Source organism: Bufo gargarizans, chromosome 4 (genome assembly GCF_014858855.1).
Source record: "Bufo gargarizans isolate SCDJY-AF-19 chromosome 4, ASM1485885v1, whole genome shotgun sequence".
NCBI lineage: Eukaryota > Metazoa > Chordata > Amphibia > Anura > Bufonidae > Bufo > Bufo gargarizans.
In genome coordinates, this window is record NC_058083.1 from 225,165,271 (window position 1) to 225,192,470 (window position 27,200).

A 27,200-nucleotide genomic window follows, 5' to 3' on the forward strand; every position below is an offset into this window, starting at 1 on the left:
TTAGAAGTATATATCAAGGGGAGAAAAACGGAACTGGATCGCCCATCCACAATGCTATGCTTAGATCTAACTAAACTCGCTTCTCAGCGCCATGTTGAAGTGTACAGCCCCCCCATACTGCATGCTGTACAAGAGGCATTAGTGTACATGTTGATCAAAAGGCATAAGCCCACTCACCACGCCAGCATGCAGAATGGGGGGCTGTACACTTTAATATTGCACTGAGAAGCCAGTTTAGTTAGATCTAAGCATAGCATTGTGGATGTGCGATCCAGTTCTGGTTTTCTCCCCTAGATATATGGATGTTGACTCTTTACTACTGGTATCAGCACTCCTCCCATTCGGCACAGGTGGTTTTAATCACAGAAGTCTGCAGAGAAGTGGTCAATGACCTGCAGCTCCTAATAGCAAAGAACATGTTGTGTTAGACAACTGTTCACATGGTGCAGTACTGCGTGGTGGTCTTTGTTTTTGTGGTGCTGTACTGGTGGGTTGGTGGGACTCAGTGCCATGGGTGGCATTGTCAGACAGCAGGGTTGCTCTTTGACTCCTGGGTCCCGCCGCCTACTAGGGCAGTGCCGCTTTGTCACCGCATTGTGCTGCGCCTTTTTGTCAGAGTAGGTCCCACTCAAAAAGGAGACCTTGGCGTGGCGAGTGGGCTTATGCCTTTTGATCAAAATGTACACTAATGCCTCTTGTACAGCATGCAGTATGGGGGGCTGTACACTTTATTATAGCGCTGAGAAACGAGTTTGATTAGATCAAAGCATAGCATTGTGGATGTGCGATCCAGTTCTGTTTTTCTCCCCTTGTTATCTCCAATTGGAAGAACATTCTAAAAAGCAATATGATAGTAGCATATATCAGCATTGTATTTTGAGCTGTTGTCTTCAGAAAATTACATATTGATTAGAAAAAAAGTTTTTACATATTTTTAAAGAATTTTTGGTGATGTTTTTAATTTTCCATGTCAATATTTACAGTATTTTTCACCCTATAAGACGCACCTAGGTTTTAGAGGAGGACAATAAGAAAAAAATATTTTTCATTACACCTCAGGTCAGACCACCAATCAGACCCCCCCAATGTTAATAAGACCCCAATAAGACCTCAGATCAGACTCCCAATCAGAAGTTAGCTCACACCCCACTGTAAATGACCCCCAATCCGACCTCAGATAACAGCCCCATGCCTTTCATCAACCTCCATGCCTCTCATCAGCCCCCATATCAGCCCCTATGCCTCTCATTAGCCCCCAGTATCAGCCCTTATGCCTCTCATTAGCCCCAATATCAGTCCTTATGCCTCTCATTAGCCCCAATATCAGTCCTTATGCCTCATTAGCCCCCAGTATCAGCCCTTTTACCTCTCATTAGCCCCCAGTATCAGCCCTTTTACCTCTCATTAGCCCCCAGTATCAGCCCTTTTACCTCTCATTAGCCCCCAGTATCAGCCCTTTTATCTCTCATTAGCCCCCAGTATCAGCCCTTTTACCTCTCATTAGCCCCCAGTATCAGCCCTTTTACCTCTCATTAGCCCCCAGTATCAGCCCTTATGCCTCTCATTAGCCCCCAGTATCAGCCCTTATGCCTCTCATTAGCCCCCAGTATCAGCCCTTATGCCTCTCATTAGCCCCCAGTATCAGCCCTTGTCCCTCTCATTAGCCCCCAGTATCAGCCCTTATGCCTCTCATTAGCCCCCAGTATCAGCCCTTATGCCTCTCATTAGCCCCCAGTATCAGCCCTTATGCCTCTTATCAGCTCCCAGTATCAGCCCTTATGCCTCTCATTAGCCCTCGTATCAGCCCTTATGCCTCTCATTAGCCCTCGTATCAGTCCTTATGCCTCTCATTAGCCCCCGTATCAGTCCTTATGCCTCTTATCAGCCCCCAGTATCAGCCTTATGCCTCTCATATGCAGCCCCCCTCCCATATCAGATCAGCCCCAAGCAGCCTCATGTTTTATAAAATAAAAAAACACTTACCTCTCCTGCTCCTGGATGGCCGCCGCTCCTCACCGCTCGTGATCTTCTTCCTCCTTCTGTCGGCTGTGCTGTGAACCCATCGCAGAGCTACCTCATGCTGTGCGCAGCCACTGCACAGCCAAGGACCAGGAAGCAGTGAGTACAGAACCTTCACCGCTTCCTGGTCCTCCGGTACTAATGAGCGCTTCCATTATGTAGTATTAGTATTCCCCCCATAAGACGCAGGGGTATATTTCCATTGTTCACAATAGGTGGTATCACAGCTTATCTACTCCCTCCTGACCTCTGCACAGGTCACAGAACATGCCTAGAAAACTCTCCCTTAGTAGTCAATGACGTCCCCCCCAGACCATTGTGTCTTTGGCCCATTTGGCTGCTGTAAAGCAATCCTCTAAATGCGGTAAGAACAGCTCATGAAAGATGGCCGCCCCCATTATCATGTTCAGGAACTAGGATAAAAAAATCTGCAATCATAAAGTAAAAACAGATTAGATAAAAAGGAGATGTTTTTCTCTTCTGGTTTTAATTGTCAGAAAATAATTTCGGTGACATTCACTTTAAAGGGTTTTAGTCCATCAATATCTGATCGATGGGGGTGCATCACCCTGCATTCCTGGCAATTGGCGGTTTCAGCATAGCGCTGGAACTACCCAAGTCTGTTATTTGTGTAGTGGATGAAGCTGGGATCAGTGCTGCAGTAACCGGCCCCATCCACTACACGCTGAATGCAGCACCTGATCTACTCCAACGTGGATTTAGTTCCCCGTGGTGTATTCTGCAGCCGAAATGCCATGAACAGGTTCCCATTGACTTCAATGGGGAAAATGCCACCATGTTCGCATGGCAAAGGTTTTTTTCCTCCACTGATTTGCAATCCACTACAGAAGTGGCATGTTACTTATTTGAAGAGGATTTTAGTTGAATTTAATGGGCTAAAATAGCTGCCATTTTTGTGTATGTTTTTGGCAGCGTCTCTGCTGCCAAAAACGCGCTGCACACACAGGCAGATCAGCGCCTTGAACGGCTGCTGCTTTTTACACTGCAGATCTTTGCCGTGTGAACCTAGCCTAAAAGGGCTCATCGGCAGGGGCGTGGTGTGTCTGGTCCGTGACATCTGAGGACAGCGCGTCAGCGTTACTATCCCGTAAAACCCATCTAATATGCCCAGAGTAAAGGATTTTACCGTATTAACGTATCATTTCTGACTTGCTCTCCCTCCCTTCACAGATATCCCTCTTTTATCATTTGATGATGATGGGACCTTGCTGTACAGCCCTAAAGCAGTGGTCGCAGATCGCTGCAATGCCATGGAAAGAAGAGTACAAGAGATGAAGCATAAAAGAGAGAATTTATCTCCTACAGGTAGAAAACAATTGCAGTGGTGGCTTCTGAAAGTATGTTTCTTACTTTTATGTCTGGAGTTTGCTTACAGTTGTACTTGAAGGGACCCACTGGTGGCAGCCTTTTTAAAGTGGATATCTCTGATGAGACAACCCGTTAACCCCTTCCCGAGATCTCCCATACTTGTATGGCGGATTTTGGGTCTATAAAGATGGTTCTAACTCAGGAGCTGAGCTGACACCACCTGCAATTTTACACGTCAGACACGCAGCCTCAGTGCTTACTTGTCCCCAATTGTCACTGCAATTTCACTCGCCGCCTCCGGCATTGGCCCAATGTAAAAAGTTGTCTAAAGCTTTAATAAATCTTTTAACCCTTAGGATACTGGAGTTTTTTTTTCTGATTTTACGTTTTCATTTTTCTTCCCTGTATTCCTTGAGCCATAACTTTTTTATATTTCCGTTCACATAGCTGCATGAGGGCTTATTTTTTGCAGGACAAGTTGTACTTTCCAATGCCACAGTTAATTATGGTATAAAATGTAGTGGAAAGCGGTTAGAAAAAAATTTAAAATGTTCCTCTACCGTTTTATATAACACTATGTATATGTAACACATTAGGCTCCTGTGCCCACCAGGCTGTGAGGGAGCAGGGCAGGCAGAGGCCCACAGCTCCCGCACAGCCTGTCTCTTCTATGCTGATAGAAGACGGATGGCCCTTAGCAACCCTCATTTGAAAGAGCGCTGCTAAGGGACATTTGAATGCCAGTTTTCTACTAAAAATAAATGTTTTCCCTAAATAAAGTACAAAAATGTTCCTTGTCACTGTCCCTACACATCAGCAAAAAAAATTAAACGGCAGTTACTCCTTTATAAAAAAAATTCCAGTTTATTGTATGGAATATTAAATGATGGAAAAAAGTACAATTTATCCCCCCCCCCCCCCAAAAAAAAGCCCCTACTTTGTGAATTGAAAAATTAAGTTTTTTGGAAAGCAGGATGTTAAGCTCTTCATTTATACAGTCCCATCCTATCCCAGGTTACTGTGCCATGCTATATAACCGGGATGTATTGATAATACTCAAATGCATATATATTTATATATGCACAAAATATTCTAGAAAAATAAGACCTGAGAAGGTAGTGATAAATACAAAAGGTTTTATCGTTACCAGCTGCCATTTTTGGAAATGCAGGCGATAGAGACAGATGTTAATATGAAGTAGCTGGACTTTTCAAAGCTGCGTTCAGTAGCACTGCTTAGCTGCGGTGTCTGGTTAGCTTTTTGTTCTCTCCTCACTCTTGCTTTCAAGTGTTGATGGCCACATTTAGTAATCGAAGTAGGTATATGCACGTCTAAGTGGTTATTATAGAACCATAATTGTTTGTTTTTCTTCTACAGCTTCTCAAATGTCACAAACATTTGATTTTTCATCACTGAAACCGTCACTTGGAAATACTCCTTCTGGCAGAACGGACTCTCCACACGGTATGTCAAAATGCTGAATGTCATCACAATGCTCATGCAGACTTTCCAGTGATCCTCTTCCTCACTATTGAATGAGAAGAAGCCGTCCCATTGAAGTGAATGGGCACAGCAGAATTGTAATGACACCTGCTCGCCACTGCAGTGTCAACAGGGAGCAGGTAAACGGTAAAGAGAAGGCAGTGCTTGTACGAGCAATGCGTTCTCTTCAAACAGCTGATCGTTGTGGAGTGCTATGAGTCGCCCCTACACTGATATTGATGACCTATTCTAAGGATAGGTCAGCAATATTACAAATGCGGACAACCCATTAAGGTCAAGTCGTTTCAGATTGTATATTTACCTAGAAATGACATACATACAAGGTTTGTCCTCAGTATAGGCACTTTTATGTCTGCCATAAAACATACTTTTATTCTAGGATCGAGGATCTTGTGTAAAGAAAGGGTAATGTGTTTTGGCACGAGTTAGGACTACAGGTGAAACTTGAAAAATTAGAATATCGTGCAAAAGTTAATTTATTTCAGTAATGCAACTTAAAAGGTGAAACTAACATATGAGAGACTCATTACACGCAAAGCGAGATATTTCAAGCCTTTATTTGTTATAATTTGGATGATTATGGCTTACAGCCTATGAAACCCCAAAGTCACAATCTCAGGCACCCTTTGCTCAGGGGATACGGATTAGTTAGCTGACTAGGGTGTGACACTTTTGAACCTAGATTATTGAACCTTTTCACAAAATTCTAATTTTAAGTTGTATTAATGCAATTCCTTTTAAGTTGCATAACTGAAATAAATGAACTTTTGCACGATATACAAATTTTTCGAGTTTTACCTATACTACCTATTGGTACTACCTGTATATACCAAAGGTTAGCATTCAGGTACAGTTTGATAGATGGTTACAAGATCACAGCCCATATGTCATGACACCCAGACTTTTCTTGGGGCACTATTTCAACCTCGTGAGCTCTTGAAGGATTTTATGGACCTGCATGGTTGTTTGATATCTCAGCATTCACTCCGGTCAGAATTTCGAGAATGTTATTTGTGAGTACCTGATATGTGAGAGCCTGATTTCAAAAGATTCAGATAGCCCCAAGCTATTAGTTTGAGGAACTGAAAATGTTTCACTTCGAGTGATTGAAGCGGTAGAGTAGATTAGTAACTGAAAATAGAGCTTTTAGTCATGTCCGTTTTAAGATACAAAGAAAGACGTAAGATGAGCGATATGGTACTTGGGAATGGGCACAGTGTAAAGCTAAAAATGGTGTCTTGCATCTCTTCACTAGTCTGGAAAATGTTACAGTATGTTCTCCACCAGATATTAAGTTAATTTTACTGCAGGTTATAAAAGGACTTCTTATGTAAGTAGGAAATAAGATGTAAAGAGAGAAAAATGCACAAACTGATTCACATGGTTCCTAAAGTGACCTTGCTGTAAAGTTTTTTATTAAAGGATTCTTATATTGGTTTTATAATAAATCTGTTAAAGAAAAACTACTTTGTAAGCAAGTTGGACTTATCCAGGAGCCAAACTGACATTTTAGTGATCAGTCAATAAACCAAAGTCCAAAAAGTGAGACTTAAAGGGAGTCTGTCACCACAATTTGACAATATACACTGCTTACGTGGCGCTCTAGCACAACTACACAAGATTCCAATGGTACCTTTTGTGGTATTCTTCTGACTTTCACCAGCTGAAAAAACATAGTTTTATCTATATGCAAATGAGGACTCGCAAGTGCCCAGGGGCGGGGTTCTTGTTGTAGGTGCCCAGGCTGTTCTGCCTTCTTTTCAGATTACCCCTCCCCAGTACCCTCATCCCGAGTATCGGCCGAGATCCGGTGTGTGCGCAGTTCACCGCCGGCCCGGGCATGCACACTGCGATGTGGATATACTTACCTTTCTCTTGCTCGGCTTGCCTCCAGTCTCTCTGCTTGCTTCTGGTCCACCGGTGCATGCTCACAACATGAAGCGATGCCGCTCCCCTCAATGGGCATCATAGTGTGTATGCCAGGGCCGGCGGTGAACTGCGCACACGCTGGATCTCGGCCGGTACGTGGGATGATGAAACAGCCTTATAGGGCGGGACCAGCAAGAGGCTGGGGAGGGGTAATATGAAAAGAAGGCAGAGCAGCCTGGGCACCTACAACGAGAATCCGCCCCTGGGCACTTGCGAGCTCTCATTTGCATATAGATACAATGTTTTTTCAGCTGGTGAAAGTCAGAAGAATACAACAAAGGTACCATTGGAATCTTGTGTAGTTGTGATAGAGCGCCATGTATGCAGTTTTAACAGATTTTTTTATGTATTGGCTACTCCTGAGAGTTGTTCACACCTGTTTATAAAGGAATTAAAAACAACAGAAAAACCAAGACATTCACCTACTCACTTAGGTTGTCCAGGTTCTTGAAGTGTGACAGCTAATTGTAGCCACTGGGTCCACTAATTTGCTGGCAGTGGTGACGTTTGGGCAGTCAGCACATCATACTTTGGGCCAGGGAGGGACTGAGATGCACCACAGGACGACCAGAGCAGGTGAGAGGGTTTTTTTTTTTAGATAAAAGCAAGAGAAACCTACCGTATTTTTCGCCGTATAAGACGCACCGGCGTATAAGACGCACCTAGGTTTTTGGGGAGGAAAGTAAGAAAAAAAAATTTTTTAACCAAAAGGTGTGCTGTGGGTTTGGAACTAGGTGGTCTGTGGATGGCACTATTACTGGGGATCTGTGGATGACGGACACTGTTATGGGGGGGATCTGTGGATGACGGACACTGTTATGGGGGGATCTGTGGATGACGGACACTGTTATGGGGGGATCTGTGGATGACGGACACTGTTATGGGGGATCTGTGGATGACGGACACTGTTATGGGGGGATCTGTGGATGACGGACACTGTTATGGGGGAACTGTGGATGGCAGACACTGTTATGGGGGGATCTGTGGCTGGCACTGTTACAGGGGGGGATCTGTGGATGGCACTGTTATACAAGTGTCATCCACAGACCCTCCCAGCCCATAACTGTGCCATCCACAGATCCCCCGCCGCTCCAGTATACTAATATAATATGTCTGATTTAATTAATGGTTATTAAATATGCATCTTTATTCCTAATAGTACCTTAAATCCTAAGCGCTTCAGTACAATGCCGGCAGGCCGGGCAGCCGGCGCGGCGCGTCTCACTGACGTCACTTGCCTGCGCCGCCTGCTTCATTCATAAAGTAGGCGGCGCAGGCACGTGACATCAGGGAGTTACGCTGCCGCCCGCCCGGCCTGCATTGTACGGATGCGCTTAGGATTTAAGGTACTATTAGGCATAAAGGGGCATATTTAATAACCATTAATTGAATATGACATATTTTATTAGTACACCGGAGCGGCGGGGCGGGCCTTTAGTACAGTGACTGCACCGCCCCGCCGCTATTGCCGGCCCCAGCTCCTCCTCCCAGTCCCTCCCAGAGTCCCCGCTCGCTTTACATCGCTGCCAGCGATGTAAAACTGGCTGCATTCGCCGTATAAGACGCAGGGGCATTTTCCCCCCATTTTGGGGGAAGAAAAAGTGCGTCTTATACGGCGAAAAATACGGTAATTGGAAAAGAAAGATGAGCTGTGTTGTGGTGAGCAGTCGAGTGATAAAGTTCTAACTGCTAATTTTCTTTTTCTTTTTTTTTTCTTTTTTTTTATAAAGTTGTTGCATGTCAACCCTTTTTCTTGTTTAATTTGTGTTCTGTTTTTTTTTTTTTTTTTTTATATATAGAGGATGACTCCGGCTGTCTTAACGCTAGCTATGATGAACTTTTTCCGGTGAGGGAAGGCAGTGTTCCCAGCACTCCAAAGTACAATAAAATCCATGTGGTTAAGGAAGACCCAGATGATTCAGTTGGTTCAAAGTCAAGTCTATCACCTCAAAGAACTGACGGCCGGAAATCTAGTCCTCAAAGAGTAATGAGGCGATCAGGAACTCGGGCAAAGTGTCGGAAATCAAGTTTGTTCAAACCTGCTGGTGGCACAAACGCAAGTGATCGTCCAACACTAGTTACCATAAATGATGACCCAGACTTCGATTTTACACCTATGGCAAATAACGCTGTTTGTAAACTCGGCTTCGATGCTATGGCCAGGGAAACTACCAACTCTGCAATACAAATTTCTCGTAAGAACCTGAAGTCCGATAATAAAGTGAAAGCTGCTCATAACATAATGGGCAGTGATAGTGGGAGTGATGCATTTTCTGAGACTGCCTCTGAAAAAGGCAAAATCTCAGGCTTGGACTATTCATCGATGGCAAATAGGCTTATAGCATTGTGTCATGAAAAGGAAAAGTCTAAGAAAACGGGTCGTCGCAGCTCAAAATCTGAAGTCCCAATTTCCTGTGCCAAAGATAAAGCAGTGAAGGTCAAACCTCGTCTGTCATCATGCAATGCAGACTCTGCTGACACTTTTTCTAATTTTGAAGACTTTTTCACTTCCTCAGATTTAAATAACCGTCAAAGCAAACTGAGTCCATTTTCCCTGACTATTGAACCTAGAAGGTCGCCCAGCCCCCCTCCACTTACTTCAAATGGTAAGGACTGCCGAAAACGCAGAGGATCGATGGGTGCTGCTCAGCAGGAAACTTGCGCAGCCAAAAAGAGGAAAACTATACATTCATTAACTCCTTCTGCTTCAAGCCCATCAGAAGGCCCCAGAAAATGTGCGTCATCCACTACAAAACGGTCTCTAGTTCCTGCTAAGTCTAAAGCCATTATCTGCGAAAGCAAATCTGAATTAGCTGAGAATGGTAATAAGCCAGAGATGACCTCTGTGAAGAACACCATATCACCAGCCCCATGTAAAAAATTGCAAGATGCACCTGGTGTTCAAGAGACCTTACACCTGACAAATGGCACAGATCATGGAAAAGAGTTGAAACTATGTCAGCCAAGTACGTGAGCCTCGTAATCACTATCTTTGTTGTAAGCGATTGTATGACGCCTCATCTGCTGCTGAGTATTGAACCTGGCATATGGATGGTGAAGGTGGTCTAGACAATGTCTTGATAACATGAAGGGGCAGTGTAACTGATAGGCATGGTGGACATGCCCACAACTAGCAGACATTTTTCTGTATTTAGTGTATTTGTAATTCACTTATCATGGAAGACAGAGCTGTAGGTCTCACGGGACCTCTTGTGACTTGATATCTTTCAGTCGTGGCATCAGACAGTTTTCTGAACTTGGGTCTACAAGAAGATTTCTGGAGCTAATATCTAAAGAATTATTTTTTTCTGGTAGATTTGTTACAGAAATTTCTTTGACTGAAAATCTGTTCCATTCACCTGAATAGAGTTTTTTTTGAAGGCAAACACATGGATTTCTGCAAACCTGACTCTCGTGAATGAGACACTCACAGAAATTCCTGCAACAGATCTGCCATTTGTGTATATATCCTAAGGCTAACCACTCCAGTTTTGGTAAAACTACAACTCCCAAGATGCACATTTGCTTGGCTGTTCTCAGAACTCCATAGAACTGAATTGAGCTTGCTGGGAGTTGTAGTTTCACCACAGATGGAGCACTGGAGGTTAGCCATCACTCCCCTGAGGTCTAGTTAACACTTCAGTGATTTGCTCAGTGATTGTGATCCAAAACCAGAAGTGGAGCCTACACAGCGATAAGGTATAAGGGAAAGATCCGCACCCGTTCTGTTTTCTGCCCTGCACCTGGTTCATAATCTCTGATGGAAATCGCTGATCAAATCACTGAAGTGTGAACTAGTCCTAAAGCTGGATTCACATAGTGGGGAAAATTTAAAGGGAACCTGTCACCCAAAAATCGCCTATTAAGCTGTTTACAGTACCTTATAGTGCTGTATAGTCGTTTCCTGATGCACTTTTTGTTAGTTTTGCAGCATGTATGCTCAGTCAGAAATCGATGTTATATTCAGCTGCTGCCCCGTGCTTCAAGTCAGGCTTGAAGTCACGGGGGCAGCGGCCTCGGCGTCTTACATGGCCCTCTCCCCGCCCCCTGCCTCTGTGACTGACAGCCGAAATCCGATTCCGGGACCGCGCTCAACGGCCGCATGCGCAGTAAAGGGCGGCAGGAGCGCGGTCCCGGCTGCCGCGCGTACTACGCGCCGTCTTACTTTCGCCGCACTGCGCATGCGCCCGACATCCTGTATCAAACGCGCCCGCGCCCGGCATCCGTCCTGAGCCAAACGGATCCGTCCTGAATTACAATGCAAGTCAATGGGGACGGATCCGTTTGATGTTGAAACAATATGGTGCCATTTCAAACGGATCCGTCCCCATTGACTTTCAATGTAAAGTCTGGAGTTCTTTTATACCATCGGATTGGAGTTTTCTCCAATCCGATGGTATATTTTAACTTGAAGCGTCCCCATCACCATGGGAACGCCTCTATGTTAGAATATACTGTCGGATATGAGCTACTTCGTGAACCTCAGATCCGACAGTATATTCTAACACAGAGGCGTTCCCATGGTGATGGGGACGCTTCAGGTTAGAATACACTACAAACTTTGTACAAGACTGCCCCCTGCTGCCTGGCAGCACCCGATCTCTTACAGGGGGATATGATAGCACAATTAACCCCTTCAGGTGCGGCACCTAAAGGGGTTAATTGTACTATCATATTCCCTTGTAAGAGATCAGGGCTGCCAGGCAACAGGGGGCAGATCCCCCCCCCCCCCCCCTCCCCAGTTTGAATATCGTTGGTGGCACAGTGTGCGCCCCCCATCGGGCCCCCCCTTCCTCCCTCTAATGTTAGAAATCGTTGGTGGCACAGTTTGAATATCGTTGGTGGCACAGTGTGCGCCCACCATCACCCCCCCCCCCCTCCCTCTATTGTATTAAATCGTTGGTGGCACAGTGTGCCAACCACCATCGCCCCCCCCCCCCCCCTCCCTCTATAGCAGTAACAACATTGGTGGCACAGTGTGCGGCCTCCCATTCCCCCCCCCCCACCCCCATCATTGGTGGCAGCAGAGTTCCGATCGGAGTCCCAGTTTAATCGCTGGGGCTCCGATCGGTAACCATGGCAACCAGGACGCTACTGCAGTCCTGGTTGCCATGGTTACTTAGCAATAGTACAACAGTAGAAGATTCATACTTACCTGCTTGCTGCTGCGATGTCTGTGAACGGCCGGGAGCTCCTCCTACTGGTAAGTGAAAGGTCTGTGCGGCGCATTGCTAAAGAACTGTCACTTACCAGTAGGAGGAGCTCCCGGCCGTTCACAGACATCGCAGCAGCAAGCAGGTAAGTATGAATCTTATACTGTTGTACTATTGCTAAGTAACCATGGCAACCAGGGCTGCAGTAGCTTCCTGGTTGCCATGGTTACCGATCGGAGCCCCAGCGATTAAACTGGGACTCCGATCGGAACTCCGCTGCCAGCAATGATGGGGGGGGGGGGGGGGAATGAGAGGCCGCACACTGCCACCAATGTTGTTACTGCTATAGAGCTATAGAGGGAGGAAGGGGGGGGCCCGATGGTGGTTGGCACACTGTGCCACCAACGATTTATTACAATAGAGGGAGGGGGGGCGATGGTGGGGGCACACTGTGCCACCAACGATTTATTACAATAGAGGGAGGGAGGGAGGGGGGGCGATGGTGGGCGCACACTGTGCCACCAACGATATTCAAACTGGGGAGGGGGGGGGGGTCTGCTGCCTGGCAGCCCTGATCTCTTACAGGGGAATATGATAGTACAATTAACCCCTTTAGGTGCCGCACCTGAAAGGGTTAATTGTGCTATCATATCCCCCTGTAAGAGATCGGGTGCTGCCAGGCAGCAGGGGGCAGTCTTGTACAAAGTTTGTAGTGTATTCTAACTAGAAGCGTCCCCATCACCATGGGAACGCTTCTGTGTTAGAATATACTGTCGGAAATGAGTTTTTACGAAGTGAAAACTTAGATCAGAAAAGGCTTTTATACAGACGGATCTTCGGATCCGTCTGTATGAAAGCAACCTACGGCCACGGATCACGGACACGGATGCCAATCTTGTGTGCATCCGTGTTCTTTCACGGACCCATTGACTTGAATGGGTCCGTGAACCGTTGTCCGTCAAAAAAATAGGACAGGTCATATGTTTTTGACAGACAGGATACACGGATCACGGCCTCGGCTGCAAAACGGTGCATTTTCCGATTTTTCCACGAACCCATTGAAAGTCAATGGGTCCGCGAAAAAAAACGGGACAACGGCCACGGGTGCACACAACGGTCGTGTGCAGGAGGCCTAATTCACGCACCCCCATTCACTTCTATGGAGCCAGGGCTGTGTGAAAAACGCAGAATATAGAACATGCTGCGATTTTCACGCAACGCAGAACTGATGCGTGAAAAACAATGCTAATGTACACAGCCCCATTGAAATGAATGGGTCAGGATTCAGTGCGGGTGCAATGCGTTCACGTCACGCATTGCACCCGCGCGGAAATCACGCTCGTGTGAAAGAGACCTAAGGCTCTGAATGACAGTCCCTGCCTGTTCAGTGTCTGTACGGAGTGTACATTATTTGCTTTGCAGCTGTTTCCCTGCCACTGAGCGTAATCCTTACTGACCCTCCCAGAATGCAGTGCAGTCCAGAGGGCTATATACAAGGAATGTCTGGCAGGGCCCAGTAGCAAATAGCAGAATTGTGATTCCAGCTCTGGATTAGAATACAGGATGTAAGTTATGATCAGCACAGAATAATGTGTAATTCGTAAAACAATGTTCAGAAGTAAGGCTCCTTTTACATAGGAAGATACACTTCCACCAGGCGTGCCAATATAGAAAGTAGAGAGGTGGTCATTTTGGCTTTCAGATATACAACATACCTCTCCTCATAGAATTGCATGGGTCGCACATCGTGCTGCTGATAATGATTAAAAGATGCGTTCAACAAGTGCGCGATTCCACATTGGTTGGGTGATCCCTGGGCATAGTTTTACGTGGAAGTGATTGACAACAAATGTTTGGCTGCTCGTCGTCTCATGTTAAAGTGAGTGATAGTACTGTGAAATACACACGGATACCTCTTCTTTTTCCTAGATCTTATTATATTGTTCTTAATTGTGTGTTCATATCCAATAAAACAGAATATATTTTTTATGGCATTGCTTGCGTTAACATATTTTTTTTCTCTATTATGCTTGAATAATTGTCGTATAGAGTTTCAGGCTGAACAAAAAAAAAAACAGGCCATCTGTCAAGCTTTGGTCCATTCCCCCCCCCCCCCCCCTTATGTGAGGTATTTAGTATCAAAGGAAGTATTCATATATTGCTGTGAAATCCAGTAACTGCCTGTTCATTTGCGACTGCAGGACCATGGAGCGATCCAGAAATGAAGACGACTGTTAAAAATAAATAGTAACAACTTTTTCCCTTTCTTTGTACGCAATTTTTTTTTTTTCTCCCGTTGGTTCTGATTTTGTTCCCCTTCTTGCTTTAAAGTAGTTGTCTAACCTCAGCAAGTGGCATTTATCATGTAGAGAAAGTTAATACAAGGCACTTACTAATGTATTGTGATGATCCATATTGCCTCATTTACTGGCATGATTTTTCCAACACATATACTTTTTGTTTCCGTGGTTGCGACCGCCCTGTAATCCAGCAGCAGTGGTCGTTCTTGCATATTATAGGAAAAACCGCCAGTCTCCCTGCTTGCTGGGACTGCAGGAGAGTGCATAGATGGGTGCTTTTTCCTATATATGTGTAAAGTATATAATGTGATGGAAAAATGAATCAAGCCATCAAAGGAGACAATATGGACATGATAAATACAGTTTACTGAAAGGAGACAACCCCTTTAACCTGGTATCACATAGTGCAAAAAAAAATCACTCCTGACACAATAAGCCATTTTTTAGTTTTGTAAGTTTAGAGTCTGGTATTTTGTTTTCTTGATATTTTTCCTTCTCTGCAAAGTATAATAATTCCACTTTTTTATTGATTGGACATACTGGCAAAAGAAAAGTTGAGCATCACTTCTCAGAGGCGAAATGAGAATTGACAACTGCCTGCGCATATCTCTGTATGTGATAATTGATCATTCACTCTGACTTACTAGTAAATTTTAATGTTTTATCTAAATCACATAGTTGCAAGACTGGCCAAATCCTGGGACACACTATTTATTAAGACTGGCGCCTCATACAGTCTTCTGAATTAACTATGTGGGGCAGGCGTCTTTAATAAATTTGGCACATCTTCCAGCAGTCTTTGTGGCAAAAAGCTAATCTCTTTAATTTCCTCCTGTTTAAAAAAAAATATATAGTGTGAGCGGCATACAGTGGCATGCAAAAGTTTGGGCACCCCTGGTCAATATTGCTGTTACTTTGAAAAGTTAAGCAAGTTGAAAATGAAATGAATATCAAAAGGCATAAAGTTAAAGATGAAACACACTTTTCAATATCTGTGTATTATTTTGGTTTTGCACAATTTTTGAGTGAAAAAAGGAAACCAGTTCCTTGCAAAAGGATAATACTGATGGCTTTATGTCACTCTGATCCTGTAGAAGTAAGGTCAAGCAGAAGCACACAGCATTATAAATCATGATAATGCCTTGCTTTCCTGCAAGTCCAGAACAGCGGCTCACGCTCGTACACAGAGTGTGATTCCCGCAATTTACTTGCTCATGTGAAGCAGCCCTTAGGGTTAACAGGCTTGTTTACAGTCATCATTAGGAAAGGTCAGGTGATGCAATTGTCAAAGATTTATAAATACCCAGCCACCTCTAACATTGTCCCAAAAACAGCAGCCATGGGTTCTTCTAAGTAGCTGCCTAACAATCAGAAAATGGTTGAGGCCCATGAAGCAGGAGCAGGCCATAAGAATTTTTCTTAGTCTTGAAAGACCTTCTCTTAACCCCCACTGTTCCTGTTAACTGCCATTTCTTAATTACATAAGATGGCAGTTAACAAGAACAGTGGAGGTTAAGAGAAGGTCTGGAAGACTAAGAAAAATTTCAGAGACAGTTGCTTGTAGGATTTCTAGAAAGTCAAGTCAGAACTCCCGCTTGACTGCAAAGAACCTTCAGGAAGATTTAGCAGACTGGAGTTGTGGTGCGTTTTTCTACTGTTCAGGGACGCCTGCACAAATATGACCTTTATAGAATAATCATCAGAAGAAAACCTCCCCTGCGTCCTTGCCACAAAATATAGCATCAGATGTTTGTAAAAGAACATCTAAACAAGCCTGATGCATTTTGGAAATAAGTCCTGTGGAGTGATGAGGTTAAAATAGAACTCTTTGGCCACAATAGGCAAAGGTATGTTTGGAGAAAAAAGTTTACAGAATTTCATTAAAGAACACCTCCAACTATTAAGCGTGGGGGTGGATCAATCATGCTTTGGGATTGTGTTGTAGCGAAAAGGCACAGGGGAACATTTTTACTGGTAGAGGAAAGAATGAATTCAATAAAATTTAAGTAAATTCTGGAAGCATAACATAACACCAACTGTAAAAAAGCTGAAGTTAAAAATCCATAATAGATTACCTCAAAAGGCGCAAGCTGAAGGTTTTATCATGACCCTCAAAGTCCCTTGATCTGAACATCATTACAAATCTGTGGATAGAGCTTAAAAGAGCAGTGCATGCAAGACGGTCCAGGAATTTCACAGAAATGGAAGACTTTTGCAAGGCAAAATGGATGAAAATCCCTCAAGAATTGAAAGCCTCTTAGCTGGCTGCAAAAAGTGTTTACAAGCTGTGATACTTGCCAAAGGGGGTGCTGCTAGGTACTAACCAACCAAGATTTGCTTCATACCCGTTTCCTTTTTTTATTTTGAAAATGTAAAAGATTTTTCTTAAAATACAAAGGTAATGTGTCTGCATCTTCAACTTGCTTAACTGGGCACAGTAACAGTATTTTTGGTCAGGGGTGCTCAAACTTTATCTTGCCAGTAAAAATACAAAAGGATGCACAATTATTGTGGATATGGTGCTTGCTCAAAAAGGTCACTTTTTGACAGAATTTTCTTTGACAAAACCACTGGGTCTGTTAGTGACCAAATGTTTTTTGCTCGGGATATCTCGCCAGTTTATGCTGCCGTCGGATAGCTGGACAATTTAATTTGGGCTAATTTCAGACCGATGAGTGGTCCAGGAAAAACTGTCCACGTGACGGCCACATTTATTAGACTGACCCAAAGTCACTGCATCAGTCATCTATTATGCTGTGAGTTCCAGCCTGTGGGTCTACTGACCCATACTTAAATGATCCTGTGAGTACAGGACAGTTGACCTTGAAAATTCGGCAGCATCTTAGCTTCAGTGAAAAAGAGGGATGGTGGTCACTTTATTCACCCATACGCAGTGTTTCAGACCTGCACTTTGGGACCTTTCTTAAAGGCACTGATGAAGTATGTGCTAAATCTGCATATAATCCATGCTGTGCTACATTAAAAACATAGGAACCTTTCAGCTTACCTGTGCTTCTTCTCACAATGCCTCCCGACTCCCCATCCACAGGCTATGTAAACAGCCCACCACCATGGCCACACCATCCATGGCAACCAATATGGTGTTAGTTACCTGGTTTCATCATGTGACCGCTTTCTTACCCATCTACGGCCACATGCTATTCTGCACAGGTGCTAAAAAATAGTTGTACTGGTCTGGTCATGGATGGGTGAGAAAGCGGTCTTGTTATTAAACCACGTGAGCACCACCATTTTGTTTTCCCTGGACTCAGTGGTGTGCTACGATTGGCCAGTGCTGCAGCAAGGGACAACCCTAATACAAAAACTCTGCCCGGTACAAAAGAAGGAGCTGCAGACACCGCAGCCTATACCGGGCGAACGGAGCGGCGCCCAGACATACTAGTAAGAGCAGGGGGACCCCTGGGCGCAGCTCTGCCCACTGATATAGTTACTTTTTAAACTAGTGAAAGGTCCACTTTAAGCACCATAATACAGTTCTAAGAACCATTTCCCAGAGTACTAACTTTCTTTTTAAAGGCAGGCATTTCTGACTAGTGTAGTGCAGTGTTTAAAATTCAGGTAAAGAGTAACAGTCTGTGATGCCAGCAGTCTGTGCTGTCCCTACTCCCGTTGGGTACCGGGACTCACCCAATCTTTCTCTCCAGTGTTTCGGCTGTCTGTGTCCATTGATGTCATTCTGTTCGTTCCTGGAGGACATGGCCCCCAGAGTAGTGCTACTGTGTCCACTGAACAATGATTGCCCCTATGTTAAGTGTTCTGTCTGGCATTTAAAGAGCGTGCGCACTCTAATAACTCCAGCCCATTACTAGCCTTCCAAGGTAATTTAATGCACCTGTCAGCAATAAATATTGTAGCTAGCTAGTCTCTGCAAAGGTGTGCTATACTCCACTCTGATTTCCCATGCTCGACCTGTGCCTGTTTACCAAATTTGACCCTCAACTGTCTGACTTCACCTCTGCTTAACTCTGGTATTGACCCAGTGCAGCCTTTTGGCTGACAATCTCTTGTCACATAAAATCAGCACCAACATGGAAGATATTACTGAGCAGTGTAGCTGTGAATCCGGCACTGGGCTGAGACCGTAGAACCATTATTAGGTCCTCAATAGAAAAAGCCCAGACAACCCCTTTAATGTACTGCATGAAAGATCGTTCCATCCGATGAATGAGCAAAGGCGAAAGATTGGTAACACATTTACAAGGCCATATTACTGGGAATACGTTTTTTGTAACTTTTGTATCCAGTGATCTACCCAACAACTGTGCGGTGTAAATCCACCATTATACATTTCTGAAATTTGTATCAAGTGACTTGTATTTGTGCCCCATGCTAAAATTTTGTATTGAACGACTCCGGCACTGCAGCTATTTATTATATAGCACGAGTCAATGAGTCCTGATATTTATGGCACTGGCTAGCTGCCGATTAACATATTTTTTCCTATTCCAATCGGCGGGGAGATCTGGAACCTAATGTATATCGAGACTCATTAGCTCCAGTGCTGTTCAATACAAAAGAAAATGGCTGTCTATTAAAGCGACCCAGCGCTTTTGCTGAAGGGATGGGTCACTAGTTTATGCTGCCCTTCATGTCTACCATTGAAACATTTTTGACAATATGTTCCTTTATTAGAGGTACTATATTTAAAAATTGTACAAAATTACAAAATATTTTTTTTTTTCATAAAAAAAAAACTAGACCACCCCTGTAAAAATTATCTAAGAATATAGGTGGCATCAGGGGCGTAACTACCATAGCAGCAGACCAGGCAACTGCTATGGGGCCCAGGGCAAGAGGGGGCCCAATCTTAGTTGGGATTATCTCCTATTCTACTGGAGGTGAAAACTTGGTCGGGACTCTACCCTCTAAAACAGGCATCCTCAAACTGCAGCCCTCCAGCTGTTGTAAAACTACAACTCCCACAATGCACTGCTGTAGGCTGTTCAGGCATGCTGGGAGTTGTAGTTTTGCAACAACTGGAGGGCCGCAGTTTGAGGATGCCTTCTCTAAAGGAACAACTAGTAGCTAATGGCCCAAGGGTCATTGAAAAGGGTTTAGGCAGAAACCCTTCTGTCCTGTTTGGGGGGACCTGGTTTGATCGTTGCTATGGGGCCCTTACTTCGCTATGTACGCCACTGGGTGGCATAGAAAAGTACCTCCACTAGGACCCTTCTTTATTAACCAGAACGGTAGGCTGATTGCCAGGCTGGCTTGTTTTAGAGAGGGCAATGTCCAATTAGGATTACCCTTTTTAACTCGTCTCCAAGGACTCAATGATAAATATGTTTAATAACTACAAATTCCTCTTTTATTGATGTGTTTTACATTACTTTTCTATAGTTTGTCGCGCAGCACTCAGCCAACCGAGCAGATGACACTTTTAGCACAAGAGTAAAGGGCAAACAAAGACTATATTGATTCATGTTAAAAGCCAAAGTGGAGAATTCATACTGGCATACAGAGATGTGGTGCGCAGCAGGAGAGTCCCGTAATGCCCTTGGAATCCTGATCCTCTTAATGACAGACTCGGGTTTATCTTATCTATTGCTGCAGTAGTTTTAATTTGGATCAATAAAACGTTTTTCTCTGCATTTTACTTTGTTGACCTCTGATGTGTTTTATGATGTGGAGAGCAGACGATCATAAAATCAAATCTTTCTTCCAGCTATTGGGTCATAGCTGTTCAAGTGCCTTCTGTACTAAACATGTTGGGATATGAGTGAATGGATATAGGCATGGGTGGGGGAAGTCTACAGGAGTGATCTCAAGTGTTCTCAATTCTTCTCAGCGCTTTTATATCTTGCAGTTGATTGATCTTTACAGCCATGTAGCACAATACAAAATCAGGCCTATTTTTATATGCCCGATACTATTCAGTGTACTCGCGTCTTTTTGCTTGAAATGCGTCTCTTCTTGGAGGATCCTTTTCAAGTCTTCTAGACGACTGGGGTATTTGAGCATGAAAATAGCTAATGGTGTTGCATGTGATTTTTCAGTGTCCCACACATGAGCAGTTGGGGCGGGCGATCATAATGTTCAACGCTTAAGTCCGTTTTGTCGATGTTGTTCTGTACCGTGTACTGATTAACGCTCTTTCAAGGTTTTTTTTTTTTTTTAAGCCCTAATTAGTTTCATTTAATTGATTTCTAGGTGTTGAAAGTAAAACTTCAGTTTCTGATGCAATAGACGGACTATCTGAAATGTTTAATGAACAAAGAAATAAATTCACAGAGGAGTCAAGGAAAATCGAGAGAAGCAGAAAGGTCAGTTGAACTGTAAATTACTTTGATTGGTCCTTTTTTAGTGTTTTGCTCAGCAGTGGGTTTTTGAATGTGTAGCACAAATCTGTATTGATTTGGTAAAGTACCGAAGCAGTTGAATATGCCGCTAATGCCTACAGCTTATTGACTTGTCTCTTCTGAACAGCACTGACAAAGCTGTGGGGATAATTTCTCCATTGTATGCAGTGAGAATAGAGGTGAAAAGCATAAAACACAATATATAAGCGAGTTATTACTTTGCTGTCTACTTTGCACAATAAACTCAGAAACATCTGCTATATCAGAGTCCTTGCCTTCACTACTTAAATAACCTATTATAACAACGCTCAATCGCAGGGAATGTTAGGTATGTGTAAAACAGACAAGGGTTGTGGTAGCAGCTGAAAGAATAAAGAAATATTGCCTATAAAACTGATGTTAAATTTTACGCTCTCAATGTAAACCTGAGTAATCACATGGAATCATAAAGCGAAGATGTAAAATGCTGAATATGAATGTAATCCTTGTTTTTAAACAGGGCTTCTAAAAGTCTGTATACTGTCTCATATGGAGTAGCTAGAAAAGTGGTTTACAATGCCTCTAATGAACAGATGTAGCCAGTATGTAACCTGGCAATTTAAGCAGCCTTTTTATGGACTGTCATCAGAAGATGACCTGTTGTACAACCCTTTAAGGACTTGGCGATTTTCTATTCTTTGTGTTTGTTTTTTGTTTTGTCTCCTTTTTACTCCCGGCCTTCCCGAAGCCGTAACTTTTTCATTTTTCCGTTCACTTAGCCACATAACGGCTTGTTTTTTGCAAGGCAAGTTATACGTTCTAATGCCACTATTTACGGTTGTATACGATGCAGCTGGAAATAAAATCCAATTGGAGTGGCGCAAGTCAGTATGATTACAGCATTTGTATAGTTTTTCTTGTGTTTAAATGCTGGAAAAAAAATATAAATTTTTTCTTTTCATTGCCATATTCTGACCGGCAGAACCTTTTTATACAGAGCTGTATAAGGGGTTTTTTTTTTTTTTTTTTTTTTTTTTTGCGGGGCGATCCGATCTGTACTTTTCATTGATATCATTTTATGGTGTGTATTTTGGTCACTTCTTCTTATTCAATTTTGTTTGGGGAGGTGAAGCAACAAAATAAAGCGAATCTGCCATTTTGATAGTTTTTCTGTTACATCATTCGCTGTATGGGATAAGTACAATGATCCTGCTTAAGTTTTCGTGAAATATCTAATGTTATCATACCTTGTCCAAGACATTGCACTATTTGATGCTTTTCGCAGCAGAGAGATCCTTTTTCTTTCCCATATTGTTTAAAACCTGCTTAATAAAGTGGAACATCCCTCTTATGTAGTTTTCCTTTAATTGGGCTCAACTGACAAACTAATTATAATTATTTGCGATTGATTTCAGTGATCCAAAGAGCCTTGAGGAACAATACCATCCATGAGTTTAATTGAAAAACAACAAAAAATGCCATCTTTATGACCCTTAAATCCAAATTGCATAATAATGTAGAACGCGGTGTATACACACTAGAAATGAGTAAAGCAATTTTATCAATTTGGAATTCACCATGAGTTTTTTTTTTTTTATGGATTTCAAATAGATCTGAGCAAGCTTCTTCAAATTTGTTTCAGGTCTGATTTGTCATACTTTTTGAAAAGTTCTATTCAGACCCAATTTGATTCTGGACTTATCAAATATGCTCCAATTACCTAAGACGCATACATTTTCTAAAAGACCTCAGCAAATAAACATAATATTCAACTGAAAGTGAGATGTGCAATCCATTTTCCATCCAAAACAAATATCCAACCCAGGATTACAATACTCTCAATGAGACATGCAATCTAGCTCTCCTTCCAGGAAAGACAACCAGAATGTCTCAAGAGAAAATGGCCTTGCTTAGCTGACTGGCCTTGATGGTACCCTTCAGGGTGCTCTTTATTATTAGAGAGACCCCAAAAATATGCATGATGAGCATTATATGCCAGGTGACACTACTCTAGGTTTCTAGGAAGAATATATGCAAATCCGCATATTTTAAGTCTGTTGGCATCAGGTAAGGTTAGCGTTTCTCTCTGTTTTGGAAGAAAAGCTAATTTGAATATCTTTCCCAGAAACCCAAAGGACAGTAAGGGATATCCTGTCTAATGCCAGCAGAATTAAGATATGCGAAGTTGCATATATTCTTCCCAGAAGGAGAGAGCAGTGTAGCCTGGCATAAAATGCTCATCATGAATATTTTTTTTTACTCCCTAAAGATAAAGAGCACCGTGAAGAGTAGTCCCCAAGGCCAGTAGCTAAGCAAGGCAATTTTTTTCTTGAGACATTCTGGTTCTCTTGTCCTTCTGGAAGGAGAGCTGGTTTGCATGTCTCATTGAGAGAAGTGTAATTCTGGGTGGGATATTCTAGTTTTCTTATCTCACTTTCACTTGAATATTACATTAGGTGTCTCTCTTTGGTTTGTATGAAACAAATCCCCCAAAATTTAGTTAGAATCAAATTTTTGGGGGAAACTTAGCATTCTGAAATTGTAGAATGGATTTGCTCATCCTTTAGGCCTCATGTACAGGACCGTTGTGTTTTGCGGAATATAACTGGTTATATTTTTTTTGCAGACCACGAAACGGGGCAAAGGATTGAAGTGAATGGGTCCACATCCAAGCCACAAATATTGCGGCTCGGATATGGACCAAAACAACGGTCGTGTGCATGAGGCCTTAAAGAGGACCTTTCACCACTCCTGACTTGCCTGTTTTAATAGCTTTATGCATTCCCTATGTAGTAGCAATTCTGGAACATCTATTCTTATTGCTATATGCTGTGCTATTCCTTTATTATTTCAACTAGAAGTTATGAGTGAATTGCTAGCAGTCTGCAGCAAGGGTACAGATGGGTGGTAACACCTTGTACAGTCTGAAAATGGCAGCACTGATTGGATAGAGTGAGTCTGTGCAGGTACACACACCCAACTCATTACCTACCCTCTGTAAATTAGCATGTCTAACATCTGGCATCAGAAATAATTACTTTTCTTATCCTTTTTGTCAGAAAAGCTAATTTGAATATTTCCCCCCCAAAACCAAAGCTATGCAAATTAGCTTTCTGATGCCAGCTGATGTTAGACATACTCATATTTGCACACATTTTCCCAGAATCCAAAAGGAGCATTGTGTCACTGCCTGCCCTGTGAGAGGTCTGAGAAGTTCAGATAGACTCACGTGCAGGATTAGCTCATACTGTCAGCAGTCAGGGAGAGGCTCAGGGATAACTAATAAGTTACCACCCCCCTCCTCACTAGCTTTGGGGCCTAGTCTGTGTTACTGTTGTTTGTTTGTTTGGTGTTCTTCCTTTCCCCACTCAGCCTGAAATTATCAACCGCCCTTACCGTCATTATTTTCCTTGCTCTGTGCAAATATGGATGCTGTTAATGCACTAGTAGATCGCATGCAGGGATTATCTTTGGAGGTAGCTGACCTCTGTCATTCTGTTGCACAGTTTCAGGATTCTTAGGCGTCTGGTTCAGCCAGTGGAAACCAGGTCAGCCTTGAACCTAAGGTCGCCCTCCCAGATAGGTTTTCTGGGGGAAGTGATCATTTTGTTCGTTTCAGAGAATCTTGTAAATTGTATTTTCGTCTGCGTCCGATCTCCTCTGGGGACGAAAATCAAAAAGTGGGGATTATTTCTCTGCTGAAAGGTGATGCTCAGTCCTGGGCCTTTTTTCTACTCTCTTCGGTTCCCAATCCCTCCAATCGGTGGATGAATTTTTCAGAGCTCTGGGCCTTATTTATGATGACACAGACTGGGTTTCTCTGGCCGAATCTAAGCTGCGTAGCTTGAGTCAGGGAGAACGTTCTGCGTAGTCATATTGTTCTGAATTTAGGAGATGGGCGACTGATTCGGAGTGGAATGACCCAGCACTCCGTAGTCAGTTCTGTCAGGGGCTGTTTGAGAGACTAAAAGAGGCTCTGGCATCATCATATGGGGAAACATTGTCTTCTGTCCCTCGGGGTGTTGAGTCACTTAAGCTAGTGTCTGGTGATGAGCCTATGCAGTTGGGACAGGTCTCTTCAGGCCCTGGTAATAGGAACCTCAGGGTTCAGAGAAGACTTTGCTTCTTCTGTGGAAAATAATTTTATTAACATTTGTCCTTATATTAAACCTCAAGGTGAAAAAATAAATAAAGGGTTCTAACTAATAGATCTAGTTCTCTTACTCTTGATAGCATGGATGGGGAGTCAGAGAAGTTTTTTTTCCTTTTACCTGTAGTACCTGATTTCTCCTGCCTGCCATGGTGGCGCTAGACTAATATTGAATTAGAAGTATTTGTTGACAGTGCTGCAGGGGTTAACCTTGTTGATTATCAATTTGTTCAGAGTCATGGTTTTAAAACAAGCACATTAAACAAAGGGATATCTGTGTTTGCTATTGATTCCACTCCTCCCTCGCAAAAGTGTCTGACTGAAATGGTGCAGGAAATTTATTTGAGGGTGGGTGATTCTCATGTTGAGTCCGTTTCTTGTTTTGTGCTGAAGGGTTTGCCTGCTCCTATAGTACTAGGTTTACCATGGTTGATCAGACATAATCCTACCATAAAAACCTAAAGTGTTGTCCAACAAACAACAAATGAATGCCCAATGTAAAAAATATATATTATTTTATTTCATCAAAATAGACAATACATGATTCTTAGAATATTAAGGATAACAAGAAAAAGGTTTAGAGGAGTCAGCAGAAAAACCCCTGGATGCTGCAGTCGGTATTTCTATAACCCACCAAAAGATGGGTTGGGTATAGAAATACCGGCCGGGGGACTGCGGCATCCAGGGTTTTTTCTGCTGACTCCTCTAAACCTCTAAATAAAATAATATATATTTTTTACATTGGGCATTCATTTGTTTGTTGGACAACACTTTAGGTTTTTATAGTTGCTTTTCTTGTTTGCCCTCAATTATGGCATTATAAGTGAGGCCTTTTTCTTGTTTGGTTCTATAATCCTACCATAGATTGGCAAGCAAGACAGATCAGTAATTGGAGTGATTTCTGTATGGACAACTGTCTCGGCGCATCACTTTCTGTGGTATCCACTAAGGTGTTACCTCCGTTTCTTTCTGATTTTTCGGACGTATTCTCTGAGGGTGGAGATCAGGAGTTACCCCCTCACCGAGAGTATGATTGTCCGGTCAATCTTATTCCCGGAGCTAAATTGCCAAAGTCTCGGTTATATAATCTTTCTCAACCCAAAAGAGTAGCTATGTGAGAGTATATTACCGAGAGTTTGGCAAAAGGACATATTAGACCATCTAAGTCACCTGTGGCTGCCGGATTGTTGGAGCCTAGGTGTTTTCCAAGTTGGATTTAAGAGACTCATCAGGATCATTTAAGACGAGTATTATTGATCCTCCAGGAGAATAAGTTGTATGCTAATTTGGAAAAATGTGTGTTTGCTGTTCAGGAGCTGCAGTTCCTGGGTTACTTGCTTTCTTCCTCAGGTTTTCGTATGGATCCTGAAAAGGTCCATGCAGTATTAGACTGGGATCGACCTAAGAATCGGAAAGCGCTGATGTGGTTTTTGGGATTTACTAATTACTACACTATTGTCAAGCCTTTGACTGATATGACCAAGAAAGGTGTGGACTTCTCAGTCTGGTCGGAAGAGGCATTACATGCTTTTTCTGCAATAAAGGAATGTTTCGCTTCTGCTCCCATTCTGGTGCAACCCGATGTGTCTCAACCTTTCATTGTGGAGGTTGACGCGTCAGAAGTGGGAGTCGGAGCAGTGTTGTCGCAGGGTCCCTCTCCTGGCAAATGGCGCCCTTGTGCTTTTTTTTCTAAAAAAAACCTCTTTTGCTGAAAGAAATTATGATGTTGGTAATAGAGAGTTGCTGGCCATTAAATTGGCCTTTAAAGAATGGCGCCATTGGTTAGAAGGAGCAATTTATCTCATTACAGTAATTACTGACCATAAGAATCTGGCTTACCTGCAATCAGCGAAGCGTCTAATCCCAAGGCAGACCAGGTGGTCATTGGTTTTTACTAGATTTAATTTTGTGGTCACTTATTGCCCTTGGGATCAAAAACGTCAAAGCGGATGCTTTGTCACATAGCTTTTCTGGGGGGCAGATTCTGAGGATCCTGCTCCGATTTTGGCTAATGGAGTGGTGGAATCCACCCTTTATCCTGAACTTGAGGCGGAGGTGTTGGGAGCTCAAGGTGAGGCACCTGATTCCTGTCCTCTAGGGAGGTTGTTTGTTCCTTCTGGGCTTCGACACAAGGTGTTCAAGGAGCATCATGATACTGTCCTTGCGGGACACCCTGGGAGCAGATCCACTATAGATCTTATTTCTCTGAGATTCTGGTGGCCAGGTTTACGTAAAAGTGTGGAGGGCAGCTTGCGTGACCTGTGCATGTGCCAAGGTGACTCATACTCTGCCTTCAGGATCTCTTCTTCCTTTGTCCATCCCATCCCGTCATTGGATGCATTTGTCCATGGACTTCATCACAGATTTGCCTAGCTCTTCTATAAAGACTCTGATTTTGGTGGTGGTAGACCACTTCAGCAAGATGGCACACTTTATACCCTATTAGGTTTGCCAAATGCCCAAACTCTCGCTCATGTGTTTATTGATGACGTGAAATTACATGGCATTCCCTCTGATG

General features: G+C 43.2%; 1 protein-coding gene across 1 annotated transcript in view; it reads left to right on the forward strand.

Annotated features, from left to right (window-relative positions):
- MCPH1 (microcephalin 1) overlaps positions 1-27,200 on the forward strand; it is a 248,096-nt gene that overhangs the window by 9,843 nt on the left and 211,053 nt on the right. Inside the window, exons 6-9 of the mRNA XM_044290211.1 lie at positions 3,211-3,345; positions 4,726-4,812; positions 8,580-9,746; positions 20,405-20,517. Coding sequence (XP_044146146.1) covers positions 3,211-3,345; positions 4,726-4,812; positions 8,580-9,746; positions 20,405-20,517 — 1,502 coding nt within the window. The remainder of the gene's footprint in view (positions 1-3,210; positions 3,346-4,725; positions 4,813-8,579; positions 9,747-20,404; positions 20,518-27,200) is intronic.